This window comes from Vicia villosa, unplaced genomic scaffold, assembly GCF_029867415.1.
Source record: "Vicia villosa cultivar HV-30 ecotype Madison, WI unplaced genomic scaffold, Vvil1.0 ctg.001502F_1_1, whole genome shotgun sequence".
Lineage (NCBI taxonomy): Eukaryota > Viridiplantae > Streptophyta > Magnoliopsida > Fabales > Fabaceae > Vicia > Vicia villosa.
The window spans coordinates 408,568-435,417 of record NW_026705642.1 but is presented as its reverse complement, the minus strand read 5'-3'; the positions used below and the strand labels follow the sequence as shown (position 1 = coordinate 435,417).

General features: G+C 33.2%; 2 protein-coding genes across 2 annotated transcripts; one reads left to right on the top strand and one right to left on the bottom strand.

Annotated features, from left to right (window-relative positions):
• On the top strand, positions 1–2,205 carry LOC131635505 (protein LYK2-like). The gene has a single exon (XM_058906123.1). It carries the CDS (start codon positions 19–21, stop codon positions 2,104–2,106), a length of 2,088 nt encoding a protein of 695 aa, XP_058762106.1. The 5' UTR covers positions 1–18; the 3' UTR covers positions 2,107–2,205.
• An 18,727-nt stretch (positions 2,206–20,932) lies between these two features.
• On the bottom strand, positions 20,933–21,666 carry LOC131635508 (putative calcium-binding protein CML19). Its single transcript, XM_058906131.1, has one exon. The coding sequence runs from the start codon at positions 21,497–21,499 to the stop codon at positions 21,065–21,067; it is 435 nt and encodes a 144-aa protein (XP_058762114.1). The 5' UTR covers positions 21,500–21,666; the 3' UTR covers positions 20,933–21,064.
• Between the last annotated feature and the right edge of the window lie 5,184 nt (positions 21,667–26,850).

Below are 26,850 nucleotides of genomic sequence, written 5' to 3'. Positions count from 1 at the left end.
AGAGAGTGTTGAGTGGTTATGGACAGGTTAGAAATGATGATTACATTCCACATGAGAGTTTTGTTCTTTTTCCTTTGGATCTTTCTCTCTTCATTTGGTAAAAGCCTGTTAACCTGTGAAACAACATCACCACATGATTCTAGCTACCATTGTAATGAAAATGAGTTACAAAATCATCATTGTGAAACATTTGCACTCTTTTTCACAAACTCTCATTTTTCCTCCCTCTCCAACCTCACCCTATACTTAGGACTCAACAGGTTCTCCATAGCAGAAACCAATGGTTTCTCCGCGGAAACCGAGTACCTTCCTCGAAACCATCCTCTTCTTATACCAATTGATTGCAAATGCAAAAAAGGCGGTTATTTTCAAGCTGAATTGACAAAAACTACCATCAAAGGTGAGAGTTTTTATGACATTTCTCAATCACTTGAAGGCTTAACTACTTGCAAGGCTATTAAAGATAACAACCTTGGTGTCTCACCTTGGAACCTTGATGCTAATCACAAATTGATCATCCCTTTGAAATGTGCCTGCCCTTTTTCTTCCTTTGTCATACCAAAACCAAAACTTCTTCTTTCTTATCCTATAAGTGAAAATGATACTATTTCAAATTTGGCCTTAAAGTTCCATATTACAAAAGAAGCTATTCTTATTGCCAATAACCTCTCATCATCATCTTCAGAAGTTCTTAGAATTAGAAGCTTAGAGCCTTTTACCTCTATTCTAATTCCATTGAATGCTAACCCTTTCCTTGATCCTTTAACTAAGCCAAAACAACCGAATTCGGATTTTCCAAGAACTAACAATATTTCAGGAATTAGGCCACATAAGAAGTCAAAAATGAAAAAGAGTGAGCTTTTTATTGGCCTAATTGGTGTTGCAATTGGAGTTTTCTTTTCCGTCGTAGTAACCGTTTTCTTCATTTGGTTGAAGAAAAGAAAGGTGGAAGAAAATTCATGCAAAGAAAGAGATATGGAGCTACAACATCTGAATCAAAGTGTGAGAACCACAAGTGATAAGAAAGTTTCATTTGAGGGGTCACAGGACACTCTTGATAGTAAAATCATCGATGCAACGTCGCGTAAGATGTTGTTGGAGACATACACAATTGAGGATTTGAGAAAAGTGACAGAAGATTTCAGCTCAAGTTTTCACATTGAAGGGTCAGTTTTTCATGGTTGTTTAAATGGTAAGAACTTGGCAATCAAAAGAGTAAAAACCGAAATTCTGTCAAAATTAGAACTTGGCCTTTTCCATGACTCACTTCATCATCATCCAAACATATTGAACCTTCTTGGTTTAAGTATCTCAGAAGAGTCATCGGAGTCGGAATCTTTCTTGGTTTTAGAGTATGCTAAAAATGGTTCATTGAAAGATTGGCTTCATGGTGGCTTGGCCATCAAGAATCAGTTCATTGCTTCTTGCTACTGTTTCTTGAATTGGAAGCAAAGGCTTAGAATTTGTGTTGATGTGGCTAGTGCTTTGGATTACATGCACAATATTATGAGTCCAAGTTATGTGCATAGAAATGTGAAGAGTAGGAACATCTTTTTAGATGAAGAGTTTGGTGCAAAGTTAGGAAATTTTGGGATGGCAAGTTTTGTTGTGAATGAAACTGAGGACCCTCAATTTTATTCAAGCAATTATGCTTCTTGGAGCATTGGTTATTTAGCACCTGAATATGTTCACCAAGGTGTGGTTTCAACAAGCATTGACATCTTTGCATTTGGTGTGGTTTTGTTAGAGGTTTTATCTGGTCAAACACCTATAAATGGATCAAGTGATAGAGGTGAAGGGAGTGTTTGGCTTAGTGACAAAGTAAAGAGTATTTTGAAGTCAGAGAATGGTGATGTGAATGAGTTGTTAAGAGAGTGGATAGACAGTGCATTAGGTGAGAGTTACTCATTTGATGAAGCTTTGAAAGTTGCTAATATTGCAAAAGCTTGTGTGGAGGAAGATGCATGTTTGAGGCCTAATGCAAGAGAAATTGTTGAGAAGCTATCAACATTGTTGTTGGAGGAATTACCTAATGAGGAAAATCAAGTTTTGATGAGTGAAAATTCTTGCAAACCTCTTGTGGATGCACTAGGAAGCAATATGTGAAATGAATAATCCATTATAAATAAAATACATTAAGTGATCCATTATATTATTATGTAGTATATATTATATGTAACATATAATAGTATATTAAAATAGACCTTTATTCTGATTGTATGATGTCTCATTTCATCAAGTGCTGTGTGATCTCATTCTTGCCATCTCACAAATATTCCTAGGTGGCATCCATAAAGTTCTTTCATTCATTTTCTAGCTTTATGTTAAAATTATATTGAAACCCCACTCACATACATTCAATGATCATGAAGGTGAATATAATGCATTTAATTCTCACCTTTTTCTACTCAAAATCTTCCTTATAGTCTGTTCATGTGTTTATTTACAGTTTCACAATTGAGAACAACATACCCATCTATTTATCAGTGTATAATTGTTTAGATGAATAAAATGATATCTTTAAACAATAATAATAATCCATGCTTAGTAACAAGAAACTTTTTTTATAAAAAAAGCTATCAAAAAAATTTAATGACAAATTTTTTATCACTTGTTTTTTATTGGTATGTAACTTTGCGATCAATTAATCTAAAAAGATCAATTTTACCGTCCATTAGCAGAAGTACGTTTAAAGCTAAAATAAAATTTTGTATGGACTGATTCAATACAAGAATTATTAACACCTAACAGGATTCAAACTCAAAATTTTAAAAAAAATACATTCTCAAGATCCAAATCTCAACCATTAAAAATACTCTTGGAGGTTTTTATCACTTGTTAATGTTACCTTCAAATGTAATACGTGTTACAAATAAATTACTTATATAAAAAAACAAAAATTACTCACAATTTACTCTCTTTTAAAGATTTTGGCTACCTCTTTCCTGCTCTTCTCTAGGTTTCATTGTTGCACCACACTAAGACTATGGCATGGCAAATGCCAAATCCCTTTGCGTCTTTCTTGCCATCACAACGGTTAGGGAGTCCACCAAAAACTTTAAGTTGTTGGAGTTAGCTAATGTTCATACAAATCATGATGGTTCTTAATATGATTACTAAAGCATTGCCGAGAGAGAATTTGAAGCTGGTTATAATATCGTCGGTTTGGCAATTTCCTCCACATAGTTGTGAAAGGGAGATTTGTTAGGATTGGGTTCCCTTTCTACGTGGAGAAAAGTTCAAACATGAATAGCCTATTTATCTCACTTATTTAAGTGGAGAGTGTCAATTTAAGGTTAAGAGAGATAGAGAGAAAATAATGATTCAAAAGAGAGAAAAGAGGAGATAAACCCATTCCAGTTTTTTTTTGCATCAATCTCACTAAATTGACGATCTCCAATTCGTTCACTGACAGATCAAGCTGAAATTTTGTGGGTATGTTTGCAACTCATGTATCTAACTTTTGGCTATTCAGAATTTTAAAACAAGGTATGAGCTGAGAAATATGTGTCTCGCATTGGAGTTGTAGATTTGGGTTATTTTTTAATCTTTTTGATTCTTATTTGTAAGTTAGTTTTTCTTTGTGATTTGAGCTTGTTAGCATTTGTTTGTGAATTAGTTTAAGACTCTCTTGTACCCTCAATTGATTATGGAGCTATTTCTTTGGTCTGGACGACTCATGGTTTTTACTCACATGTTGAGGGGTTTTCCACGTTAGAACTATCTATGTTCTTTTGTGCGTTTATTTGTTTGATTTACCGTCTTATATTTGTTGTTGATCCTCAAAGTTCCTACAAGTATGAGGAATTTTATATCCGCTGTGTATTGGTCTGCTATTGTGTCTTAGTTTTCCATCACTATTTTGACGACTTTCGCAAGGTCAGATCTCACTGTTACCTTGTAAAACTCTCTATTAGGCTCTGGGCACTTAACCTTATTTATTACCTCCAAAGGCAGTGTTTACTCTTCGTTGTATTCTTCAATAGGTTGTGGTTCTAGACGAGTGCCTATTTCAAGTGTTTTTCTATCTGCAGCATCGACATTCTCAAATTCTTGGGATGATTCGTAATTTTCTAATAATGGTAGGAAACAGATGCAAGCCGCTTCCAAATCCGTTTCGAACACAACAACCTTGTAAGTGTAAGTGTGAAATTTTACCTTGAGGCGTATCATCGAGGAATCAATACAAAGCTCCACCAATGTTGTTCTTTTGACAATGCAGTTATGGACGGATTGACATCTAACTACTACGTATCAAACTATCATGATCCTTTTTGCATTTAGCCCTTACTCGTATTTTTTGACGGTGTCCTCCAATTGCTTCCCCTAAAAGGAATAACACATGAAGGAAAAACCCTAAAAACAACAAGAGAATGATACTAATTCCTCGTTTTTTACTTCATGAAGGCGTTGATGAGTAAATCTTTTCAATATATACAAAGTTGTATTGGGACGTAAGCTACAGTGTGAGCATAGCCCCCCTGGTTGAACGTTTTGTCGAAAAATGTGAGTTTAGGGTGAAGGGTTATTATCCTCTTCTTCCAATGCCTTGACTATCATGAGTGTACATTTTTCTTTCAAATTTGTTTTGTTTGCTCCTAGGTCCTCTAAGAGCATAATTATCGGTGGTGTCTTGTATATTTCAAAACCACAAGTGTTAAAAAATATTATCATTTAAATATAATTGGACCAAATTTCTAAATCATTGTTGCCGCATAAAATCGCCACTATTTTGAACAATTTTTTTTATAAAGCTAATACTTTTAAAAAGCATAAAAAGTTAGAGTATGTTGTGAGACTAGTAAAACCCAATTTAAAATTTTGAATGAGTGGCGTGAATATTTTAAAAATATAGTGAAGTTGTTTAAATAATTGAAAAATGTAAAGAAATATCTATAACAATATATAAAGACAAAACATGGTTTTGGTGTAGCCTATTTTCCTTCCAATTATACCATTTTCAGTTTTTTTTTTTAACTTCAACTTCTCTTTACCAACTGTTATATGAAAATTTTTATTTCTTTTTCATTCTATATTTTTATTATTTTATAAATAATTAAATAAAAAAATCAACACATAAAAAATATTGTTTATATTTTTATCCGATTGTCGGCAGCTGTCTTCTCTTTCTTTCCCTTGTCTTCAGTCTTGAAGGGGGGCATGCTCTCTGGATAGATAGGCATTTTGATTGAGCTAATTAAAATTGAAGTTTCAGTTCACCCAAAATAAACAACGTTAGTAAGTCTCGTTTGGTACAATTCTTCCACTATCCAAAAGGGGCATAACCTCTCGTTCTGGTATGCGCTACTACCAAGCACTGAAATGCCCGGTCTAAGTCCTAGGTGGGGAAAGCATCCGTTCTAACCACTTTTTCAAGGGTTTCCAAATTCAAGGTGCATATCTCTCTGATCCGACTGTCTGGTCTTAATTGTGTCCTCACCAGAGATCTTCTCTTTCTAAGATTCAAGCAGCTTATTGCTCTTCTCCCTTATCCTTCCGCCACTGGCTCAACGAATTCTAGTCATTAGTAATAAATAAAGTGAAATCCATTTATACCACGATTTTGAATAGCATGAATATAGATGCTCAAATACTTTTTAAAAAAATCATTATTGTCTTCAAGAAAATGCCTAATTCAAGTAGTTTGATGTGAGAATACCCACATGTGTAGCGCCTTAAACCACCCCATTTTGACCGTTGTGAACTCTAAAAACTCGTTTTCAGATTTAACAAATCAAACAAATTCCCACAAATATCTTAGAATTGTTCGCGGGGACCTTATCCATTCATAAAAGATCTCATTTGAAGCGGTTTATGGTGATTTGTTGGAGGTTTTGTGAGCCATAAAATCCCTTATTCTTGTAGTAGAAATGGTTCAATATACAAACCAAAAACGTAAATGAATTAAAACAGTTTGTGGTTAAACCCACACAGATTGTAGTTTAATCGGTCAAGCGAACCCATATTCAAGAAATAAAGCAAACTCCAAAAGAATAAAGTATACCAATTGTTGAAGCTACCAAATATGTTAAATGGGAAAATGTCAAATTCGTGCACACAAAAAAAAAGTAGAACATGAGATTCACGCAACCGCAATATTGGAGAAGCAGTAGATAATTTTCTTAATAGATATAAAATTAGTTTTATTTCATAGAACGGGGGAGGAGTAGATATCTACAATATAAGAAAATAATATCTTATGTTAAATACTATTTTGCCCCTCTACTCCTTTATTCTGCCACGTGAATGGTTTATCCTTTCTACTTTTATTTGTTGTTTCTTTGTTGCTTTTTCAACTTGTTTTCTATTGCATTGTTTCCCGTACAAAACTACTATCTAATAAATAAAAGACTACTAAATATATGATATAATTTATTCTATAAAAAGTTAATGGTATAATTTTTTATAAAAAATTAATTTTTAAATTATATATTGATAGAGATATAGCTAAAAGAAAAAAATTGATTCAGGATTTAAAAGTTAAATTTTAAAATAAAAACTCTAAATCAATTTTTTTATATTGATTTATGTTACAATATTTATTTTAATTTTAGTTGTTTTTGATTTTTTCTCTCTCTTATGTTCACATTATTTGTATCTATTTTTTTAAAAGGGTATTGATGTGCATTAGATAAAATAATTTGTATTTAATCGTTAGTTGGTCTAGTGGTTATTGGCGCAACTGCGATCGGGAGGGGACTAGATCCACTTGATGCCAGAACTGATCCCCGAACCGGACTATACTGGTGGTGATAAGCCAAAAAAAAAAAAATAAACACATATTATGTATTAAATTATCTACCTTATGTAATAGGGATTGTTGAACTGTGCCCTATATATCCTATATTTTGCGGTACATAGAATGCTTCTTTGAATATAGGTCTTCTTTGGGTATTTCATAAACCACACAAAACATTTGAAGGCATAATATGGTGTCTTTTGAATACATATGGTGTCTTTCTATTTTGTAATTTATGCACTTACTCAATAACAAATATGGTGTCTTTCTCATTTTCTGCAATTATAGTTTATAATATATCAATATCTTTACTTTTGAGGGAACATGAAGTTATCGATCAAAATATTTTGAAATTAACGAGAACTTGAAGTTACTGATTAAAATATTGAATATTAACGGGAACATGAAATTACTGATCAAAATATTGAATATTAACGGGAACATGAAGTTACTGATCAAAATATTGAATATTAACAAGAACCTGAAGTTACTGATTAAAATATTGAATATTAACAAGAACATGAAGTTACTGATCACAATATTTTGAAATTAACGGGAACCTGAAGTTACTGATTAAAATATTGAATATTAACGGGAACATGAAATTACTGATCAAAATATTGAATATTAACTGGAACATGAAGTTATTGATCACAATATTGAATATTAACGGGAACATGAAGTTACTGATTAAAATATTGAATATTAATGGGAACATGAAGTTACTGATCACAATATCAAATTTCAACGGAAACATGAAATTACTGATCAAAATATTGAATATTAACGGGAACATGAAATTACTGATCAAAATATTGAATATTAACGGGAACATGAAATTACTGATCACAATATTGAATATTAACAGGAACCTGAAGTTACTGATTAAAATATTGAATATTAACGGGAATATGAAGTTACTGATCGCAATATCAAATATTAACGGGAACATGAAATTACTGATCAAAGTATCGAATATTAATGGGACATGAATTTACTGATCAAAATATTGAATATTAATGGGAACCAGTAGTTACTGATCAAAACATATTGAAATTAACAGGTACATGAAATTACTTATCACAATATTGAATATTAACGGGAACATGAAGTTACTGATCACAATATTGAATATTAACGGGAATCTGAAGTTAAAAAAGGTTGTTTAGACACGGTTTAATTTTTGTGCTTTCAACTTTATTCCTGATTTATTAGACACAATTTGATGTTAATTATTCTTATTTTTTTCCACAAAATATTAATTACTTTTAATATACTTTTTTTAATTAAAAAATATATATCTGAAATAAATGTGCGTCCCGTATCAGAACACGTGCGAACGTAGGGGTTTGCTAGTTATGTTAAAATTAAAAAAAAATAAGAAACCGATTTTCATAACTACAATCGCCAGCATAATGACGTGGTCCTGACCAATGATACCTCTCCTAAACTAAACAAATTGTCTTTTGTAGATAAATACTATTGACCATTACTTAAAAAATTGTTATAAAATTAAACACAAACAACATATGTTATTCGTTGAAGCTAGGGATGGCAAACCGACCCAAACCCGCGGGGCCCACCCGCACCCGAATCAACGGGTGAAAACCCGAGTTGACTGGGTTTGGGTTCGGGTTCGGGTGCCACCCGATATTTTGAGTGTGGGTTTGAGTAGTGTGAAACCCGCGCCCGAAACCCGAAATCTCACCCGAATATATATATATATATATATATATATATATATATATATATATATATATATATATATTATATAATATATACTATAATATATATATATTATATAATATATACTATAATATATATATATTATATAATATATATTATATAATATAATATATATATAATATATATATATATATATATATATATATATATATAAAATATATATATATTTTATGGAATTTTGTAAGAAAATTGTAAGAAAAATATATTTTATGTATTTTGTTGCGGGTTTGGGTTTGGGTGAAAAAACCCGAACCCAACGGGTGTGGGCGTGGGTGTTATTTTGTCACCCGAATAGCTTTTGGGTTTGGGTTCGGGTTCGGGTGGTAACTTCGGGTATGAGTTTGGGTAGTATAAAACCCGCACCCGCGGGCACCCGTTGCCATCCCTAGTTGAAGCAGAAGTTTACATTCACCTTCCTCTTTTTTGTTCAGATAGTGATATATTGATGTCATTTTGACAAATAATAAAGGAAAGTACATAATCACGACTTGAGAATAATATTTCTATTTTATTCAAAATTTAATTGACCAAAACAAATTATTCTTTAGCGTGAGGGGCTGCAGATTAAACAAGTCAATCGTGTTATATATATATATATATATATATATATATATATATATATATATATATATATATATATATATATATATATATATATATATATATATATATATATATATATATATATATATATATATATATAAAATTATTTAACATGTCAATGAGATGCATAAAAATTAACGCTTTACGAAATTTCATAAAAATCATTAATTTTGATATTTCTCTTTAAGTAATTTTTTATTAATGATAAATTTTATAAATATAATCTATATGATAATAATTTTCAATCTAACGGTGAATTTTGTTATAAAGATATGTGATAAAGAATTATTAGACATGTCATAATATTAAGTTTAACATGTTTTTGATCATTTTCATAATCATTTTCTATCGTTAGTGGTTGATCGGCCAAGGATAGACGATCTATCTTTTAAATCTATCTCTACAGACACTAAAAAAAAGCCCTATTGTGACACTCATTTATAATGATGCCTTACTATAACTATTGATACTCGAACTAGAAAAGATGGAAGTATTGTGACTGAAAGTGCAGCATATGTGATTGTAAGAATTTTCCTTTCTTTAATATATTTTGATGTATTGTTTAAAATAAATAAATTAGTATTTTAATTTGATACATATTTTTGCAAAATTATTTTTAATATAAAAGTGCAGTTTACTTAATTTTGGTGATCGTTGGAACAAAGTTTGGATGAATTGCTATTATGGATTGCTTAAAGTTGATGTAGCATTATGGGGTCACTTTAAAGTGAACACAATAGCTCACTATAGAAGAAGACTCTCCCCTGGCAGCTACAAGACCTTCCAATGATGTTAATGCCAATTTTTTGTTATTGAGTTATTATTTGCAGTTTTGATAGCATAGGTTGTGAGAAATAATATTGAGTTACCTTTGAAAAGTTACTTGTGTTGCATGTAGAAAGAGTTAAAGAAGCATATGGTAGAGGAGGAAGGAAGCTCAAATGATTCTCAAGCCATCAAAGATTCTACAAGCTGGAAGAATGATGTTTATTCAAAGGTTAAAGGACCTGAAAAGAGAGGACGAGTGCGTTGTCTTGGCAAGCTTCCCCGACATGTCAGTTCTAGCTCCAATGCAGATAATAGAGTTGAAAAATTAGAGAGTTTTCTTGGAAATCTAGTTTATGTTCTTCAAATGCGGTTTTCTGAAAATCCACAAGTTAACGAGGTCTTACGAGCTATAGCTGAAGAGGTTTGATTTTGTGTCACCTATTGACCACAATTTAGATTCAAATATATGAAAGTGAAGATATATACAAGACCATTCAAAATTGTAGATACATGAAGGTGAAGATACAAGACCATTCAAAATTGTAGATACAAAAATATTAAAATACAAATATGTGATTTTTTTTTGTAAGTTTCATATATTTGATTTCTTTTGTGTAAGATTCTAAGTATATGGAATGAAATTTCATATGTTGAAATATTTGAATTTAATAGAAAATGAGTTAATTGTTTAATTTTAGCTATTTAATTTTGTCATGATTTTTAATCTGTTTTAAAGATTTATAATGAATAATTTAATTTTAATATTAATAATATTCCTCAATTAAATAAAAAATAAAATTATAAAAACTATTATATTTTAATATAATAAAAATCTTATTTATTGAAGTTTTAGTGACGGCTAAAAGAAAATAATCCATAGGTATTGTTTTCTATTATTTATAATAATCACATAACATATAGTGACAATCGTTGCAACTGTAGGAAAAAGTTTAACCGTAGCTAAAAGTTATTGTGACATTCAATTTGACGTCACATTACGCCCCCTTAAAGTTGACGCCAAATGTAGGTGTCACTCAAAATCTACCTACAGATTATTGACTTTTAGCGACAATTTTTGGGTGTCACAGAAAGTCCATTTTCTTGTAGTGAGAGGAGGGGTCAGTATTGACGCAACCTTTTTCACATATTGAGATTAAGTAGACAATTTGGGATTATGATAGTTTTAAGAGCCCCAGTCAATATGAAATTAATCTTGGTTTTATAAAAGATTTTTGGGATGTCTTGGAAGATTAGTTGATGTACTTTTTACTATCTTTCACCATAATAGAAAGTTGACCAAAGGGATAAATATATAGTACTTTTACTGTTTTTATTCCAAAAGTTGAGACTCCTTAGTAACTGTCGGATTTTCGACCTATTTTTTTGGCCAATTGTCTGTATAAATTTTATATAAAGTTATTGCTAATAGGTTAAGACTGGTGATTGGAAGTGTTATTTCTGAGTTTCAATCAGCTTTTGTTAAAAACTAGTAACAAACCCGTGCGTATGCACGAGTTCTGTTCTGTTACACGCATTTGGATACATCATTTATTTTAAATAAAATGTTAAAAAAAAAATATTTAGATAACTAATTGATTATTTCGTATATAAAAATATTTAGATCAATAATAGATTTTTTCCCGTATACCATTTTTGGATCAAAAATATTTGATCATAAATACCATTTCTCATATATAAAAATATTTAAATCAATAATAGATTTGTTTCCCGTATACAGACTTCATTTTTGTTTAGGTATCATTTACAAAAATATTTGGATCGATAGTAAATTTCGTATATAGAAATATTTTGATCAATAGTAGATTTTCTCCCGTATATAATTTTTGAATAAAAAATATTCTGATCATAAATACCATTTTTCGTAAATAAAATATTTTATATACGTATACAAATATTATTTTTGTTTACTATCATTTGCAAAAATATTTGGATCAATATTAAATTTTCGTATATAAAAATATTTAGATTAATAATAGATTTTTTCCCGTATACCATTTTTGGATCAAAAATATTTGATCATAAACACCATTTCTCGTATATAAAAATATTTAGATCAATAATAGATTTTTTTCCTACAGACTTCATTTTTGTTTAGGTATCATTTACAAAAATATTTGGATCAATAGTAAATTTCGTATATAAAAATATTTATATCAATAGTAGATTTTTTCCCGTATACCATTTTTGAATCAAAAATATTTGGATCATAAATACCTTTTTTTGTAAATAATAGATATTTTCCGTATACAAATATCATTTTTCTTTAGGTATCATTTACAAATATATTTGGATCAATATTAAATTTTCGTATATAAAAATATATAGATCAATAATAGATTTTTTGAATAAATTTTTCCCGTATACCATTTTTGAATAAAAATATTTGGATCATAAATAATATTTTTCCTATATAAAAATATATAGATCAATAATAAATTTTTTTGTAGAAGAAAGAAGTGAGAAAGTGATGAAAGAGAAAAAAAATAGAGAATGAAGAGAGATTTGGTAAGTTTGATAAAATATGAGAGTTGTATTATTTTAATAATAAAATTAAGAACTTTACTGTGCAAAGACTAAATAAAGAAAATTTTAATGTGGTGGCAAAAAAAATCAACTAAGGGTAGTTTAGACTTTTCCACAGCCATTAATTTTCTTATATTATAGATGGGCAAATTTTTTACGGCATTCATATAGCTAATAAATGGTGAATGAAGCACGAAGTTTGAAAAAAAATTATTATTATTCAAGGTCGATTTTAAAAAGGTCTATGACTCAGTAGTCTGGCGATATTTGGACGACGTTATGTGTAAAATCTTGTTTCCAACTCTGTGGCAGAAATGGATCTTAGAATGTGTTACTACGACAATTGTTTATGTGCTTGTGAATGAGAGCTCAACTAATGAGTTTAAGTTGGAAAGAGGTCTTCGTCAAGGTAATTCGTGTAACACCCCAAATCTACCCCGCAATTATAAGCGAAAATCAGAGTGCATTTAAAAATATTCATCAAAGATGGGATGTCACAATTCGACTTAACCAAACAAACATACTTATATTTCATTTAATAAAGATACATAGCATTCGGAACAACACTTCTTTCACCACTTACAACTTAAACTTATAAACACCTTTCAATTCAATTTAACACAAATGTCATCATAGAATACAATAATCAAATAATAAAGACTAATCCCCCCGAGTGCTACGTATCAGAGCAATGGACACCAACTCGACTAGCCATAAAGCAACATAAAGACTTCACATCAATAACCTCGAACATCCACGACTAATCTTGAGTACCTTCCCATTTCCCATGGTATGGGAAATATCAGCAAAGGGGTGAGATATCTTACAATATAAAGGAATGCATGATAAATAATATAGGAGATATAGATCATACATAATTTCACCACTTCGCATCACATAACATCTTACAACAAGTTTCACCGCAAAACAACTTATCAATATAATACAACTTTCAAAACGGCAACAATATCATTAATCAGTTAAGACAACATATTCAAATTCACAATTATGCTATCATCATGTCACAACAACAGATCATCGACTCAACAATTCAAATAACATAATCAACTTATGGAATGACAACAATGTCAACAATCAACCATGACAAAATATGCAATTCACAAGTAAGATCCCAACACATCACGATAAACATCTCATCATCAAGTCAACACATCACCACAAACATAATAAAATAAGACTCAAATGCAATTCACATGTGACTCGACTTATGCAAATGCATGTGGTACCATTTGGAGTAAAACTCCCACCGTCTCAAAATTTGCCATTGGGCACACCGTCGCTATTTGCCATCAAGGCCACCGTCGCTCTTGCCATTAAGACCATCGTCTCTTTATGCAATGGATGTGACTCAATAAATGTAACATCCACACAAACACAACACACATAATTAATACGTCACAACATCATCTAAATCACCATCAAACATTATCAATATAATGTCGAACTTCAACAACAACAAAATCATCATCATTCATAAGAATGCATCACTTCTCAATCATGTCACTATGTTGCATCATCATACAACAATAATTCACCTCAAAATACATCACAATAAAACTTATCAACATTGACCATTGGGTCTACGATAACGACAATAATTTCCACATACTAGCGACAACGACAACAAATTCATCATGTTAACAACAACCACAAATTCATCATATTATAACCAACAACATCAACACATTCATCATATTCCTTAATTCAAGTAATCATCATAATACATTACATTCAATTTCATATATATTGTTAAGTCATCGCATGGCATCATCGTCGACTCATACATATCAAATACGCACAATTAATCGCATATAGCATACAACATCTTTATTAATCATGCATATTATCACATACATCATTATCTCATTCATCATAAGGAAGGTACTTATCATCATCTCAATAACATTGTATCATCATAAGAAAACATACATCAAGTTATACTACAACACAATTATGTCAATTCACCGCAAAGAGCATACTTTATTTGTTAACACAACATAGTTCATCACTTAATCCTAATAAACATGATAGGAAACTATATCATATGGATCATTTTATTGCATCATGGTTTAGCTCATTGCGTTAGCTTTCCAACGCTTCGAACGGCGCCTAAAACGGAGTTACGGATCAAAAGTTACATCATTTCAAAGTTTGGAAAAAGTTATGTAAAACAGAGTTCGCGGCGCCAACAAAGTTCGCGGCGCGAACTGAGTGAATCAAATATTCCTAAGTTTCTGCAGAGCATTTCGCGGCGCGAACAGAGGTTCGCGCCGCGAACTGGCGAATTTCAGAAAATCCCAAACACAGAAAACAGCATACGAAACCCATCCCAAAACCCCTAAACTCAACCCAATCAAGTTGGAAAACACCGATCATCACGAACAACAATAGAATACATGTTACAAACACAAATATAACACATATTATGGATCTTCTAACATCATAACATCATCAAACATCAATTAAAACACATTTCAAATCATAAATTCATGCATTTGTTCATAAACCCTAACTTTTCTAAATTCATGAAATTGAAGAATAGAAAGCATACACAACATTATCAATTCCACATTCATCAACATTGCAACACAATCATGGATTTCAATTATGAAACCTAATCTCTACCATACCCATCATCATGCCAACCCTTAGAGAGTAAGAACCCCACCCTTACCTTAGCAAAAGCTTCACTTCCTTCAATGGAGCTCTTCCTCTTCATGCCATAGCTTTCCCTCTTCCTTCCCCTCTTTCTCTTCTTTCTCTTCTTTCCCTTCTTTCTCTTCTTTCTTTTCTTTCTCCACAAAATGAGTTATGAGGCCAAACCTCTAAAACCCTAACTCTTACTATCATTCTCACTAATGGGCTTAACCCATAACCCATCCATTGTGTTATATTCTTTCCACTTAGGCCCAATTCATAATATTCCTCTAATTACTCAATGAAGCCAAATTACCCACATAATTGAATAACCACCTATCATAACGAATATTATTCCCAATAATATTCCCCAACTACAATTGCTCCTTAACTTAATTAATACCAACTCGTAATTGTATTTCTCCGACTAATCCGACCACAACTTAACTGCTCAAATCAACATATTAATCCAAGTTACGCCTTTAGAATAATACCGATCAATACCGACTTCGACTAATTCCAACGAATAAATCCTTGATTTAATTTAATTAAATAATTAATTAAATTCGGGGCGTTACAATTCGCATTCCCCTTTTCTTTTTGATAGCAGATGAAGGGTTACATGTTTTGATGAATGCTTTAGTGGAAAAAGGAATGTATACAGGGTATGGGGCAAGGGAGCAACATTTTGTTAATGTTTCTCATTTATAATTTGTTGATGATACCTTATTGGTGGGGATTAAAATTAGGCTAATGTCCGAGGTGGAAGTGTCACTTTGTCTCTATGGGGGTCGTTTGATTCTTATAAAATATGTTCTGTCTATGATTTCATACTATTTTCTTTCTTCAAGGAGCCATCAAGTATCATATCTTCTCTTGAATATATTTTTAATGCTTTTTTTTGGTGGGGGGGGAGGGGGTGTGAGGGAGTGAGAAAAATTTTGTGGCCCAATTGAGATACAATGTGTTTGAAAAAAAGAAAGTGGAAGGGTGGGGGTTAGGAGGTTGAAGGAGTTTAACTTAGCCTTCCTTAGTAAACGGTGTTGGAGCATTCTAAATGAGACATATAGTCTATGGTATAGGATTCAGAGTGCTCGGTATGTAGAGAAAGGGGACAATTATGTGTTTGGGGTAGCGGTGGATCTGTTTGGTGGAGGAATTTGAAAAACATAAGGGAGGGTGTTAGTTTGGATGATGGAGGGTGGTTGATTGATAATATTGATCGGAGAATAGGAGACAGGTATTCTACTTTGTTTCAGATAGATCCTTGGCTGGATGGTATGTCTTTGAATAAGAGTTTTAGTAGGTTGTTTGATTTAGCGGAGAATAAAAGAATGACAGTAGCATAAATGAACGAATTGGGGTGGAGGAGAATGGAGAGGCGTGAAAGTGGTGTAGGAGGTTGTTTGCTAGGGAGGAGAAGTTAGTGGAAAAGTGTAGTGAGCGGTTAAGCTTAGTTATTTTGCAGGTGGAAATAGAAAATCGTTGATGTGGACTTTACACACCTCTTCTTGTTGCACGCTTAGCAATGTTTATAAATATCTGTCATCAATAAGGCTAATTTTTTATATTTGACGTCATCAACAATAAGACTAATTTTTTTATATTTAACGACTGTGCCACTTAAGTTATTTATTTTTGTCTCGCGGATGTTACTGACAAATTCATTCACTTATCGTTTAAGGAAAATCTATAAAATAAAACTTAGAATTTTCTAATTATTATTTTTTATACTTTTGTCAAATTTGATTACAATTAAACTATTACAATTAATTTTAATTAATTTTTGTTTTTAATTTGATTAATTTAGTTTTGTTGAGATTGAATTAAAAAAAATATTTGGGCTTGATATATAGATTTAAGACTTAAATAGTCTTTTGGTCCTTATAAATTGACGTGTTTTTTATTTTCGTTTCTGTATCTTATTTTTATTTTTATTGAAAATAGTCCTTGAATGTAAAAACAAGCCAACTTACAGGGACCAAAAGACTATTTAAACCTAGATTTAACTAATTATACAAAAAAAAAAAATCGATTTGTAAGATGAAATACATCACTCAAAATAAAATTAAGATTTATATTAAACTTTGTATTGTAAGATAAAATTAAGATTTATATTAAACTTTGTTTTGTAAGATGAAATACATCACTCAAAATAAAATTAAGATCTGCTTGTTCTCTTCTTAAAAAGAGACGGTTCTGGAGTGAGTTGCTGAGTTTCAAAGGGAGATTTCCGGTGGGGGAGTGGTGCCTAGGAGGGGATTTCAACGCGATTAAAATTGAGGATGAAAGAAGGGGTTGTTCGAGGTCTGTTAACTTTACGGAGTTGGAGGACTTTAATGGCTTTATTAATAGTATGGATCTTGTGGATGTGGGGACAGTTGGACGGAACTTCTCGTGGTTCAGTTTTGATGGATCTTGTTGTAGTCGTATTGACCGCTTTCTTCTTTCCGATGGCTTGCTGGATCTTTGGAAAGTAGAATTTCAGGTTATTGGAAGTAGGGAGCTCTCGGATCATTGTCCCATTTGGTTTAAGGGTAAGGAGCGTAATTGGGGTCCTAAGCCGTTCAAGTTCTTTAATGCTTGGACAAAACATCTTGATTTTTTTTCCTTTCGTTGAGAATCATTGGCGAGCTATTCCAAATTACAATCGTTCGATTTATGGGTTCAAAGAGAAGTTGAAAATTATTCGTGGTAAGCTTCGGGTGTGGAACATGGAGGTTTTCGGGTTATTGGATTTTCAAGAAGGGGAGGCTTTCAAAGATTTAAATGCTCTGGATCGAGTGATATCTGAAGGTAATTCGAGGGATATGGCCTCCTTGGCTTTAAGTCGGTCGGTGGCTTCCAAGAAAGTTTGGGAGACGGTGCGGGCTAAAGAGAGTTTTTTACGTCAAAAAGCGCGGGCTCTGTGGCTAAAGGAAGGTGATTCAAATACGCGTTTTTTCCATAATGCTATTAAAAGCCGTAATAGAAGAAATTCCCTTGGTGGCTTGATTGGGTTGAATGGTTGGATTGATGAGGTGGAGATGGTCAAGGAAGAAGCAAGAAGGCACTTTGAAAGTAGGTTTTCTGAAAGTAATTTTTCGAGACCGATGTTAGATGGGGTTGTTTTTCCTAGTCTTTCATTGGATGACGCCGTTAATTTAGAGGGAGTTTTTTCGGAGGAAGAGGTGAAGGATGTTATTTGGAATTCCGATGGAGATAAGAGTCCGGGTCCGGACGGTTTTAATTTGTGTTTTTATAAGGTGTGTTGGCCTTTCCTAAAGGAGGATATCATGGAGTGCGTTTCGGAGTTTTTTGAATTTGCTACGCTTCCTAAGGCAATCACGGCTTCTTTCCTTGCCCTCATTCCTAAGGTGGATAATCCTAGTTGTTTGGATGAGTTTAGACCTATTTGTTTGATTGGTAGTTTGTACCGGATTTTGGCTAAGGTGCTTGCTAATAGGTTGAAGAAGGTGGTTGGAAAGTTAGTTTCGGATTGTCAAACGGCTTTTGTGGCGGGTAGGAATATGTTGGATGGGGTGGTGGTGGTTAATGAGATTTTGGATTTGGCCAAGAGGAACAAATTGGGGTGTATGATGGTGAAAGTGGATTTTGAGAAAGCTTACGATTGCGTTTCGTGGGATTATTTGCGTTTTGTGATGAGAACAATGGGGTTTGGCGGTAGGTGGATGAAATGGATGGAAGCTTTGGTGTTTACTAGTTCAATGTCTCTTCTTATTAATGGTAGCCCGACTAAAGATTTTAGAGTTTCTAGAGGCCTTCGTCAAGGGGATCCGCTTTCTCCTTTTCTCTTCCTTTTAGTAGCGGAGGGGTTGACGGCCATGATGAAGAAAGCTACGTCTTTGGGGGAGTATGGTGGTTTCAAAGTTGGTAATCATTTGCATTTTGATATACTTCAATTTGCGGATGATACGCTTTTAATAGGGGATGGATCGAGGAATAACCTTTGGAGCATTAAAGCCATCCTTAGAGGCTTTGAATTGGTGTCCGGTCTTCGGGTGAATTTATCTAAGAGCCGGTTGGTGGGGGTGAATTTGGATACGGATTTGGTTCAAGCGGCTTCTATTTTTCTTAATTGTGAGGTGGGTTCCTCCTCCTTTTCTTTTCTTGGAATTCCGGTAGGTGTGAACCATAGAAGGAAGGAGGTGTGGAGACCGATTGTTTCTAAGTTACGGAGACGTTTGGGTTCGTGGCGTTACAAGCATCTTTCAATTGGAGGAAGAGTTGTTCTCTTAAATTCGGTGTTGTCTAATATCCCCATTTATCTTTTCTCCTTTTACAAAGCTCCGAAGGTGGTCATAAAGGAGATTATCAAGATTCAAAGGTGTTTTCTTTGGGGTGGTGTGGAAGGGGAGAGGAAGGTGTGTTGGATTGGGTGGAATACGGTTTGTCGTTCTAAGAAGGAGGGAGGTTTAGGGGTTAAGCATTGTGGGAAATTCAATATAGCGTTGCTTAGTAAATGGAGATGGAGGATGTTGAATGAAAAAAATCTTTTATGGACTAACCTTCTTTCTTGTAGGTACGGCGACTTGTCGAGGGCAATGCTTTCCAATTCGGTGACACATAAAAACAAGAAAGTTTCTCTTTGGTGGAAGGACATTTGCTTGGTTGGTTCGGGTGGGGAAGGTCCATTGGAGAATTGGTTTGCTCCCTCTATTCTTTGCAAACTCGGTAATGGAGATTCTATTGATTTTTGGCTTGATAGATGGTTGGGTGGAATTCCCCTTTGTGACCGTTTTCCGTCTCTTTTTAGCTTCGCCGATCCTTATTGCTCAAAAGTGAGTGATAATGGGTTTTGGATTTCCGGTGTGTGGGATTGGCGTATCAATTTTATTGATTCCTTTGTTGAGGAAATTGAAGCGGAAGATGTTGAATCTCTTATTGCCTTTTTAGGTGTTCATGTTCCAAAGGTAGGGGTGGATGATTCTTTCATATGGTGGAGACATTCTTCGGGGTTTTCGGTAAAGAATGCCTATTCTATGATTTTGGAAGGTAATGGTACAAATTCTTTGTTGGAAGTTTCTCTTTTGAAGGCTTTAGATGGTATGTGGAAAACAAAAGTTCCTAGTAAAGTGTTAATCTTTGGTTGGAGGCTTTTGTTGAATAGAATCCCTTCGAAGGATAATTTGGCGAAACGGAAGATTTTGGTGGACCCGTTAACTTTGTTGTGTCCGTTGTGTGGGTTGGAGGAGGAAAATGTGGAGCATCTTTTTGTTTTGTGCCCGGTTTCTTGTCTTTGGTGGAAAAAGCTTTGCGCTTGGCTTCGGTTTGATGAAACTTGTTTTTCGGGTAATCTTTTTAACCGTCTTTGTTCCTTGGAATTTTTATGTAGAGAAAAATTTAAGATGGCTAATAGTTGGCTTTTTGGGTTAGCTTTTTGTTGGGGGGTTTGGTTTTGTAGGAATGAGATTTCTTTCAATAATGTGTTGTTGCAAAACTTTGATGCGTTTGGGTTGATGAAATTAGTAGCTTGGGAGTGGTTCTTAAGATCTCATAATGGTAGTGATTCCTCTAATTGGGAGGATTGGAGAGTGTTTCCGGCTAGTAGTCTTTTGAGTTAGTAGGTGTGGTTGGAGCCGGTTGGTTGCTTTTCTTTTTTTTCTAGTTTTGGGAGTGGTCTTGGCTTCTCTCTTTTGTATCCATGAGTTAGCACCCCTTGTGCTTCTTTAATGCCATCTTTGTTTATAAAAAAAAAAAAAAAAAATTAAGATTTATATTAAACTTTGTATTGATATAAATTGTAAATGATTCATAGTCTAATTAAACTAATAAACTATATTAAAATTATAATTTGATCTAATCTAAACTTTAAAAACAGACTTTCAAGATGAGGATTGCACATCTAAACTTTTTAGAGACTATATCCAGACTTTTCTAATAGTTATCTCTTTCAAACCAAATGTGAAACAAAAATGCCTTAAGAAAAGAGGCTTGGTGAATCCAAAAAAATAAAACAAACAGAATATCAATTAACAATTCAAAGAATATGAACAAACACAAACATCACAACATCATAACCTTAAACTCCTCAAAACTAATTTTCCCATCCCCATCTAAATCAAACTTAGAAATCATAAGTTGACATTCATCCAAACTTCTAGAATCCCCCAATTTACAAAGCATTTTCTCAAGACTCCTAGGTGTTATACAACCACTTCCATCCACATCATACAACTTAAAAGCCTCTTTCAAATCATTCACCTTATCTTCCTCTTTTACTCCCTCCAAAAACTTCACAAAATCATCAAATCCCAATAGTCCATCGCCATCCGAATCCAAATTTGCCACCGCCGCCTCTGCATCCTCCGTCGATAGCTTCTCGCCGCCGATGGCTTCAACGCACTGCCGCAGCTCCGCCGGTGATATCTTGCCGTCTCCATTTTCATCAAACCGGTTGAATACACGTTCATATTGACTTACCTTCTCCATAACAACCATATCACAAATAATACAATTATTTTACATATGACATGCACGTTTATATACGTATATGATCTCCTCAAAATCTCAGATTCAAATTCTACTAGACACAAATTGTAGCAATAAAATTAATATATTTTTTTATGATATGAGAGCTTAAAAGGAAAAAAAAACAAGTTTCTTGTTTTGCTTCAAAAGATGCTAAAATTTGAAGGATGAATTTTAGGTAAAGTATTTATATAGATTAAATGCGCGTGGCGTATATTAATTGGTCAACATAATTAGTTAACTTGTACGACTAAGTACCTATATTGGAAATTTCTGGAAACTTTCTTATTAAATGTGATGTAGATGTATAAAAAATCACTTAATGGAATTTTTTACGGTGAGTTCTAGAATGTCAATTATAAAATAATTTATTTAATATTAATTAAATGGTTTAATTTGAATAAGTAAATTTTTATTCACTGCTGCATGTCTATTATTTTATTATTTTCTTAGAATTTTTAATTAAATTCAAAAAAATTGTACTAACAATTTTTGAGAAAAATATAAGATTATTATTAGTATTAACTCTTAAGAAAATGAGTGATGCACTTACCGTATAAAATAATTTTACGCTGTCAATCAATCACTCATGTATTTAATTACACCACACTTTTATTTTAAAATTTTTTTAATGACATGACAGATATTTATTTTTTATTGAATAACAGTGTAAAACTATTTTACACGCTTAGTGTATATCCATTGAACCCTTAACTAGACGGAAGTTTATTAGAAATACTTTGTTTTTATTCAATTGTGTGTGGAATGAGGAGCCGCCAAAGATTTATGCAACACATATTAAATAGAACATGATTCCCATGGTATTGATATTTTAATAAAGACGTGAGAACATAGACTTAGAATTGGAAAATTTGGCGACCGACTTTGAAGTTTCGAACTTTCTGGAAAATTGCTTAAGCAAGCAATATACGAATTACTCTATTCTATATTCTATAATACTAATAACTTACAAAAATGAACATTATTTTAAAACATGTATCATTTGATTCAATTTCTTTACGTTTTTATTGTAAATTTTTTCGTTGATTCTTTCATTTTTAAAAAACATTTTTATTTTCATTTAATACAATTTTTTAAAGTGCATCTACTTTTAAAAGACATTTTTATTCTCATTTAAAACATTTTTTTAAATATAAATATGTGCATTTAATATCTTGCAATTTTTATTAAAGTATAATTGGCAAAGTATTAAAAAAAGTAATAAGTAATAATTTTATTGATTTTAATGTTTTGTTTTTTTTCTTGATTTGGGAAGGATTTTTGGATTCACTAATAAAGGTGTTAATTGGGATTTGATGGTAATTTTTGTTTTGAAGGTTTTGATGCCCTTATGTTCAAGTTTGAGGGCAAGGTATTTGTACACACCTTAACTTTCAAGTTAATGACGACCGAAAGTGAGAGATTTTAGAGTTAAAATAGTATAAATATGTGTGAGACCTTCGTTAGACTTTTATAGTAGGGTTTAGGGTTTTTCATGGATCTAAAACCTTTTGTTGATTACAATTGTATGGGAGGACATGTGTTAGAAGATATCTAGAAACTCGATTTGGTCATCCTCCATCTCTTGGTGAATTAAAGGTCCTGCCAGAATTATCTTTAAGCTTTGAAAGTATTTTTTGAGATTTCAACTAATCATCTTTGAGCTTTTACACCTGGTTCAACCCTCAACCTACTTACACCAAACATTTACATGGGTTGATCTTGAGATCTTTATATCACTGACAATGGTATAAGATAAGTAAGATCTTGACTTACAATTACATCATAATTATGTCCAGAACAATAGAATTACACAACTCTACCTTAAGCCTATCACTCATAACACTAACATAATAAAAGTTGTACTAGCTAAAAAATTACTGATGCATACAATCCTTAGCTGGTAACTATTTTAGAGGCTTTAGTATGGTTGTGAGGTTAGAGCAAGCCCACGAGGGTGAAAAACTCTGTTTTAGAGGAGTTTTGTGTAAATGTGAGACTGTCTTGCTCCATCATAAGGTGAGGCATATATAGAGACATCTGGGCCTGGATTTGGGGACTCCTAAGTATTAATCGTCCCATCTTGACCATGAAACCCGGGGACAACCTACTTCTCAGGAACTCATGGGCATGACTACTTTCGCATGTGGTTAAGAAATGTGGACACGTAGTTGTGAGTGCCTACCTCAAGTAATTTATTTTGAGTCATGTCAAAACTAGGTCTTTAGAAGTAGAGTGTATTGGACGATATCCTCTTAGCCTAACGTACACAATTGTATGAAAATGTTTCCATAATCATTATAAACTTGTTCATATGGATGTGGACCAGTTTCCAAAGTCAAAAATATGGTTTTGGGTCAGTATGCATACGATAGATCGACGCATAGCTCTTGGAGGTCGAACTCCACTGAGTGGAAAAATATTTGAAACATTCTGCCACACATGCACCGACCTATGCACCGACCTAGAGATCGATGCACAGAAGTCACACGATTCTGCCACACATGCACTGACTAATGTATCGACCCAGAGGTCATCGACGCATGCTATGTTGAACAAACACCAGGCCTCACTGCCTTGTGTAGGACGACACATAGAAGTCCAGAGGTCGACTTGTCGCTCAATTCTAGGCATTTTTGTGCATGAATTTTCCAGTTTTTGCCTCCTTTCTCACACACATATAAATACATTCAAGCATCTTTTTCAAAATAACTTTGAAACTGTAAAGAGAGAAAATTGCTTCTCATCTTCATTATTTCACTTGTTCATTCATCAAATACACATAATCATTTTTGCTTGAGTGATCATAAATTCAAAGTGATAACGTCCAAGGTTAAGAATTTGTAGATTCCGATTGGGTGAAGAATTTTGGGGGATTCATTGAATAAAACCATTGGGGTTTTATCCTTTAATATCAGATTGATTTAAGGGTTTTTGGAAATAAGCTTTTGATTGGATTTAGACGAGTGAAAGCCTTGAAGAATGGTGGGTTAGGTCAACAGATTAATGGTAGATGGAGGACCAATCAAAGTTCTTGGATGATAACAATTTGCGATTACAAATTCAGCCTAGTGAAAGCCTTGAAGAACGGTGGGTTGGTCAAGGGAGTAGTGGTAACTAGAGGATTAATTCGAGATTGTTGGGCGAGTTGATCTTGTTTAAGGTCAAGGGGAGAGAAGATAAAGAATCGACATCAAAACTGAGTTTGTTTGTTTATTGCTTTAACTTCTCTTGTAAATAACATTTTGCAAAGAAATAGAAAACTATCTCAATTCCCGTTTGGAATTGGCGGCAGACGTAGCCGTAGCGAGGACGAACAGTGAATTGCCTAAACAAATCTTTGTGTTCCTCTCTCCCTATTTCTATATTACATGCTATTGATATTGGTTTACAATTGTTAACTCGATAACAATTCCAAGTGCTAAATTGTGATACAAACTGTTTTCGTATAGAGAATTGCAATTGTTAATTTCAATTGGATTTCACAATTAACCACATTTATATCACATTGACTTGTTAACTACTGCACGCCAACTGTTTGTGAAATTGTTTGTGTATAACAAAATTTGCACAACAAGTGTTTGATAAATTGACCAAGTCAATTTTTCAAATATATTTTAATGGAAGTAGGTGCTTGAGTGATTAATTGTTCAAATGAATATTTTTTGTAAAGCCAATTGATTCAAGCTTCTTATTATCTTTAGTAATTCTCACATTTATTTAAGGTTTAGCCGCATATCTGATTCTACCAATAGCGGTTCGGAATAGACGCAAGTCGATCCCGGAGCGCTTCCGCAAGCCATCTTTGAAAATATTTTAAAAAGTGAATAATTTTTTAAAGGGATCTATTCACCCTCCTCTAGATCATAAGCCTAGCGTAACAGTCGTTATCCATAATTTCTCATCGAAGCAAGCCATTGGTGAGGGGGAGTTGCACCTAGGCAGCATACCCTAAAATGGGTGTCTAATAACATTGGTCTCTATGTTAGCCAATACACACATTTTACAAATATATCGCTACATAGTCCCTCATGCACGAGGAATTGTAGTGTGTGAAATGATCAAACTTGTCTTCTATGTAATTTTGAACCTTTCCTTCTTTTTAAATGAGTCCTATAATTGGAGGCGATCCCTTCAGTTAGGGTGAGTCCCTTAGTTGAGGGTGAGTCCCTCAAATAGGGGAGAGTCTCGCAGTTAGGGAGAGTCCCTTAATTGAGGGCGAGTCTCTTTGTTAGGACAAGTCCCTTAACCTAGGTGAGTCTCTTAGTTAAGGGCGAGTCCCTTAGTTAGGGTGAGTCCCTCCGTCGAGGGCGAGTCCCTTAGTTAGGGATGAGTCCCCCGGTTAGGGGTGTGTCCTTCAAGAGCAGATGCATCGTGATGGGGGCTCTAGTACACCTCGAGAGATCGCATGAGTGTTATGTTATCATTCAATCAATTTTAGAGATGTCAAAACGTCAGGTAGTTATGGAAGCTCAATCATTTAAAGGAAAAGAAACATGTGTGGAATTTAATGCCACTCATGATGGTTTTCTTATGAAAACTCTGTCTAGGTTTTCCCTTACGTATGTACTTGACGTGTGTAACCTTTTCTACTTCTCAAACATGTTGTGCTGCTAGACAAGTATGTTTCTTGCATTCTTGATTTTTCCCTTATAAAGGGCCTTGGTTCATTTTTTTAGAAAAAACCTTTCCATCTCCCTCTTATTTTTAGAATTTCCATTGTTCAACAAAGGAGTCTCGCAGGTGTGGGAACGCTTTTTTAATCTTTAAACCGTGATAAGAGAGGAAAAGGTCACGGGGTGCATTAAGCTTATATGGATCCAAGTACTCTAGGGGTCCTAACGAGGATTTTCCAATCTCTTTTATTTTTATCAAGAATTGATGACGAAGAAGAATGCAAAACATGTCCATGTTCGAAATATTGTATCTTTATATTCTAGATCATAAAGGATCACAAGTTTACGTCAGAATATTAGGTTCTCAAGTACATGCCATGAAGATGATGCGTTCTTGGAACTGTGTTCAAAAACAGAAAGAGCCTATATGGCTACTCTAGATGGTTTATCTACCCCTTATTTATACTTGCACTTTCCTATCATCCATGAATTAAGGTTCTTGATACCTTTTGCACCATTTGAAGTGGATATTCTGGTGACTGCTAATGTTCTCCAATACCACACCTAATGTTGGATCATTAATATGGCCTTTGAGATCATTTGTCGCCACTTAGGTGTCTTCCCCATCGTTGGGGTATTGTTTTCTTTTTATAGTGTAGAGGTCATATGTTCCTGTGATTGGGTGACCCTATGATATTTTTCGGT

Excerpts from the sequence above, each read along its gene's own strand:
- LOC131635505 (XM_058906123.1), top strand. The coding sequence starts at position 19 with ATGGACAGGTTAGAAATGATGATTACATTCCACATGAGAGTTTTGTTC.
- LOC131635508 (XM_058906131.1), bottom strand. The coding sequence starts at position 21,499 with ATGGTTGTTATGGAGAAGGTAAGTCAATATGAACGTGTATTCAACCGG.